Source organism: Calidris pugnax, unplaced genomic scaffold, assembly GCF_001431845.1.
Source record: "Calidris pugnax isolate Ruff unplaced genomic scaffold, ASM143184v1 scaffold211, whole genome shotgun sequence".
In the NCBI taxonomy this organism is placed as follows: domain Eukaryota; kingdom Metazoa; phylum Chordata; class Aves; order Charadriiformes; family Scolopacidae; genus Calidris; species Calidris pugnax.
Window position 1 is genome coordinate 4,087,240 of NW_015091083.1, and position 5,925 is coordinate 4,093,164.

General features: G+C 45.9%; 1 protein-coding gene across 1 annotated transcript in view; it reads left to right on the forward strand.

Moving 5' to 3' along the window:
- Window position 1: 1 nt before the first annotated feature.
- Window positions 2-5,925, forward strand: part of GLRX5 (glutaredoxin 5) — a gene marked incomplete at its 5' end in the record, with an annotated part of 9,629 nt that continues 3,705 nt past the window's right edge. The window contains one exon of the mRNA XM_014957420.1: window positions 2-134. Within this exon, the coding sequence (XP_014812906.1) occupies window positions 2-134 (133 nt within the window). The remainder of the gene's footprint in view (window positions 135-5,925) is intronic.

The window sequence follows — 5,925 nt, forward strand, 5'->3', positions numbered from 1 at the left end:
GGTGGTGTTCATGAAGGGCAGTCCGGCGCAGCCCCTCTGCGGCTTCAGCAACGCCGTCGTGCAGATCCTGCGCCTGCACGGCGTGGAGGATTACCGCGCCCACGACGTCCTGCAGGACCCCGACCTCCGCCAAGGTCAGCGGCGGGCTGGGGCCGGGCCGGGGGTCACCTTCGGGAGCCGCCTCCCCCGCTACCGGGGCTCGCTCACAGCCTGGGCCGGCCTCGGGCCTCCCCTGGGGGGGCTGCGGCCTGTGTCAGCCTGCGGGGGGCGGTTCGAGGTTGCCTCAGCGCTCCTGGGCTGCGGGTGGGTTGCTGGAGCATCGGTGGGTTGTTGGCACCCCTAGTTCTGTGCACTTTTCGCAGCTGTAACTCGCTTTTCATAGGTGTAACTCACTTTTGCTCACTTTTTGCTCTTGGGCTTTTTTTCGGGTTGGGTTGGTTTGGTTGTGCTTTATAAGCAGGCCTGCATCATGGGGCTTGGGGAATTGGGCTTGGGGAATTTGAAGCCTGTCATGGAGGTGCACTGTTGAGGTGGCTTTGCCTGGATGTCCCCGTTTGGTTTCTGTAGCCCCGTGTAGAGCAGGGTAGTTATCTGCAGAACACAGTTCTGCTTACAGGACAACTCTTGGAGATGGGGCTTCTGGTGCCACACTGCCTTGCCTGGTTAGTAGACACAAAGCTCCATTAAAAGACCCCTAAAATACTTCATTATTTAGTCAGATGTTCCCTCTGAACAGTCTGTTGAAACTTCGTGAATGGATTGGGTTTATACCACTGTATTCCCTGCTGGCACTGGTTGCCAGGGTTCTTTGATAAAGTACAAAATTATGCTAATCATTTGCACAAGAAATATTTAGCAATAGTTTCACCATTACTGCTCAAGTGGTAGCAGCTATTTTGTATAAGGTTATTTGCTAATTATAGAAGGGTAGTACTCTGTTCTCATAACGTTTTTCTTCCTTCTTGCCCTCTTCAGTGGGCGTAGCTGATTGTTAAGGTTTTATGTGGTTATTTGAGAAAGTTTTAAACCAAACAAAAAAAGGCAATAATATGTAGTAGTTAGTCTTGCAGGTGCATGAGATTAACAGTTCTTGTCCAGAATACACTAAAATGTGCATTAAATCTACATGCTGGCATGTATCAGGTGACATCCTTCTCCTGTGTTTGTGGTATCAGCTGACTAATTCAGTTTTTCATTAGCTTTTAGCCAAATAGCTGTTTTTTTCCAATCCTTACTTGCTTTTCAGTTCATGGGTATAATAGTTGGTATGGTTTAAGAAGTTAAATACTGGAATTTGGGTGTGACAACATTTTTTGTTAATCAATGTTGGTTTTGTTCAAGTAAATCTTCTGCCTTTGGCAGGTGAGCAACTCATGGTAGTTTTCTAAGGTTTATTCATATACCTAAATTTATTAAACTTATGGTTTACTTGAACAAATCCATAAATTAACAAGGAGGGAACAAAACCTTGAAATCAAACCATCATCATTTCACTTTTGGTTGAGAGGGCTTGTGTTTGCCATGCAACGCGTTTGTCAGTTACGGTCTCTGGGGGCTTGACCATGTGGATAGTATTTTCTTCCTATGCAAGGGGAACATCTCCCTTCTGAGCACAGCAAATATTTCCTCCAGGTGAACTCTGGCTTGTGCTAAGTGATCCAAGAAGTTATTGCTCTCCAGGCTACCTGAGCTTTAAATTAAAATTATTGTTTTGATCCGGACTGTTTGGCTAAGCTGCGCTGAATGCAGTAACAGAGCGTGCACTTGCACAATATCCTGCTGGTTCTCAGGTGCTTAAAGAAGTTGTTCTGTTCCTTTCTGTGCACCAGTGTTGGCATTTGTCCGACTGCACTTAATTTATTAACTGGATCACTGGGTGTGTGAGTTGGAACTAGCTTGTTGTACTGAAAGGTGAGTGCCAGGGCCACCACTAGGAATGGAGCCTTGAAATGAAGAGTTGGGGAATGATACCACTGCTTTCAAGACCAGCAGGCTGTCGTATTGCTTCAACTGTATTACCTACTGCACCCTAAAAAACCAATATATGCCCGCTTCAGTGGACAGCAGTCTCTGAGAGAGGAGAGGGCAGGGCTGCTGGAAGCTGTAGCTGTAAGTTGCCAAGTGTGATTCAGCAGCGGCTGCCTGAAGGCCCTCTGAGTCTCCTGTAGGATCTGGCTTCAGGTGCTGAAAAGTCACTGTGCAACATGTGAGGCTTTCCTAAGCCCTCTCTGTAAACCTAATCCGCACTGCCAGTGTGGGGGGTTAGCGAGGGGATGCTGAGCCTTTAGTTGTGAACATGTCTAGTAGATCTGATCAACTGAAGGTTGATCTACACGGAGGTTACTGCATGTGAGCTGGTCACCAGCTTCGTATTCAGCTGAACAAAACTTAAATGTTTGCATATACATATGCTTACACCCTTTGTAGTAAGAGCTGGCTGTTTGCAGAGATGGTGGTTCAGGCACGTTTGAGGTGCGACTTAGTTTCTTTCCTGTACCTATTGAAACAGGAACACTTATTTTCAGTGTGGTGTAGTTCAACTGCTGGAAATTGACCTGCACTAGACTATGGGAAGTTGTAAAAGCAAAACAACCCCCTGACTTGCCTCTTCACCTAAAACCACACTCAGATCTGTGAAACTAAATAGTTACTGGTACTTCATGTGATTTGTCTGAACTTGAGCTTGAGGATATGCTTCCCTGACACAGATCCTTCGTTATTAAAGTTTGTTTAAGAGACCTCAGCACTCTTTCTTGGACTGTGGTTTCTCTAGGTTGTCTGTGCCACAAGTGATCCATCCTGGTTTCAGCTGCTGGGCAGCATTAAGCTGGTTCAAGGCATTGAGGTGGCAGAGAGGCTTGGGATTACATACTGGAAAAGTGGTAGTTTAAACTGGTTGAACTGTTGCAGTAGTTCATCCTCAGATTATTTTCATCATTGCTTTCCATTACTTAAGCGTGGGATGCTGCCAAGAGGGTGATCTTGATCCTTCCTCCCACCCGTGGGCTAGCTTTCCCTCAATCATGCTTGCACCAGTACTTATGAGCTTGAAAACAGATGAAAATGTGCTGCTTTTCTGGAAAGCGTGGTGGGAGTGAGAGTGATTGTTTGAGTCAGTTCTTTGATGTGGCCCATCACTCGTTCGTGCTAATGCTGGCACTGTGTGGTTTATTATTATCTGGTTGAGTCTCGTGCACGCAGGCATTTAAAGCAGCTTGTCCAGTACATTAAGTGCATCATACAGGACAGCTAAGCTTGACTGTATTAATATTTTTATCTGAAGTTGGATACATCCTTGAAAGTACTCTTGGTGCTTGTATGTATGTGCAATTGGGTCCTTGAAGAAAAGATTTTGGTGTAAATTGATGTAAATATTACCCTGGAATGCTTATTGGCAGTAGATTTATTATGCAGTGCCCTTGGTTCTCAATTCATGTTTAGCATTGCAATATCTTAACATAAACAAACCTTACGTTTTATCTGCAGTGGCTTCTTTGAGAAGGGTTACCCTTGAGGGTGCCTTAGCATTGGGACTCTGTTTCTCATTGCAACTGTTTGTGGGTTAAAAGATTTTTTGGAACAGAGCACTTTTGAATGCTCAAAGGCCTAGCAGTGTTTAAGTGTTGAACCCAGGTTCACATCAAACATACTAATTTCTGCAAACCGTATCTAAACAAAGGTTTTATGAAATGCTAAGGAAGAAGTTACAGGTGGTGGTGCTGAAGATTAGATTAGATGGTTATGGATTCCTTTTGGCCTTGACCTATATGCTAAACTTGCTGTTTTAGACTTTGGAAGCATTAGGTGTCCGTGCACAAAGTCTTAAGTCAAAATAGAATCTCCTAGCTGATGTTGTACCTCATCGGTAGGAATACTTTGTCACAACATTGTTTTTTCTAAATTATTAAACACGCCGGTATTTGACTAATGGGAATGATTAGCTCTTTTTCATCTTCTATGCATTAAAATTGTAATCCCATTGCATATTTATGCACTTATGCATATTTATTAAAAAAGAAAGTGTTTTAAGTTCCAATAAAGTAGACATAATTTGCTAATATAGTTATTTTTTCTCTCCAATATTTTAGGTTTTACCTCTACAGTCTTTAGAGGTTAAAGTTTTTTCTAAGGGGAAGCAAATTCCCCTGTGTATATTGAAAATGTATAAGAATGTTGAATTCAAAACTTGGTATCTAAACAAGTGCTGGTGGAGTTGGTGTAAGAGTGTGCAGACATAGAACTTAACTACTTCCTCTGCTACAGAAATAATGACTTTGTCTGAAGCGCCATTTTAAAAGTGGCAAATTAGTTATAATGATTCTTCTCTATAATTTTTTTGTGACATCTGTAAGTGCAGGTTGGGATTCAATTTATACCAGCTGATCAGTTAATATTTTTGGATGGTCCTACATTTGTCTTCTATGAGGTATTGCTTTAAACTTTAATTCCGTACTTCAGAACTGTGACTCGAGCTCTGTTTTTTAAGAGACTTCAGCCTTTGTGCCCCTCCCATGGGCTGTAAGGTCTGGCAATGGAAGATAAAGCCATTTGAAATTCATAAGGCTTCTAGAGGGGCGAATGTATCTTGCAATTGAAACTGCAGTAGCAAGTATAACTGTATAAGAATTTAGTAAGAATATAAAATACTGTAAAGTCCCTTTGGGAAATATAAAGGATAATTGAATGTAAACAGTTCTCAATGTTTTTCAAGACTTCTCATCTCTTTAATTGCTTGAAAAATCATATTTGCTTCTTTCCTGGGAGGGAAAAGACACGTTAAATTTTTTCAGCTCCTGTTTGAAGTCAGTAGAGGAGCCAACTCCATATCTTTCAGCCCACATCTTTTGAGTTGGAGTGAGAACCAAACCTAGCTTCGACATAGTTTTTCTAATAGTTCTCTTGTTCTATAGATACATTTTTGCCTCAATGGGAAAGAAATGAAAATATCAGTGGTTCTGTCAGGCTGAAGCAATGTATTCTGTTTAAAAACCTATTCTGTTTAGAGAGGAGGGAAAACCTTTAATACTTTTTTTTTTTTTTCTTATGCAGGAATAAAAAACTACTCTAACTGGCCTACCATCCCACAAGTATACCTCAACGGGGAATTCGTTGGTGGCTGTGATATACTCCTCCAGATGCATCAGAATGGAGATCTCGTAGAAGAGCTGAAGCGCCCCGCCCGCCCCATCCCGCTGCCAGCCCCACCGGCTGTTCTGGCGACAGACCAAGCCGTGCAGAGCTACCGGTAACTCTGGCTCCTCTCCCGGCACTAAACGCCAGGCCCGAGGGGAGCGGGTCAAGGCGGCGGCAGCAGCCCCACTGGCCTCCCCGCCGCACCGCTCAGCCTCCGCCCCAGCCGCCCCGAGGACAAGGAGGGAACCGGGCGGCTCCGCACCCCGCGGCGGGGAAGCGCGGCCCGTGCATCTCGCCGTTAGGCCCAACAGAAGGCGACTGAGGCGCACGGGGTCCCGCCGCCATAAGCACGGCTGTTACCCGGAAACGGAAGTCACGCGCCCCCCAGGGTTTCCCGAGCAAAACACCTCAGCGGGGCAACCTGACCAATCGCATCGGAGGAGTGGGAGGGAATTAACCAGATCCCGTTAGATTGGCAGTTCCTGCCCCCAATGCAACTGCAGCGATGCCGTTCCCTCCACAAATAGGAAAGCGAAGTAGCCTCAGGGTCGCTGGGTGGGCTAAGGCGCGCTGCGTCCTCACGCTATTGGCTGTCGTTGCTGATTGGCGGGCGGCTCCGCCTATGTGAAGGAGAAGCTCCTCCGCCACCTTCCCCTCTCTCTACCAATAGGCGGCGGGCGGTGGCTCGGGGCCGGCGGAGCGCAGCGGGGCCCGGCAGTCGGGGCAGCATGAACGGGCTGGTGCGGGCGGCCTGGCGGCTGGCGGGGCCCGGGGTCGCCGGGCGGAGCCGGG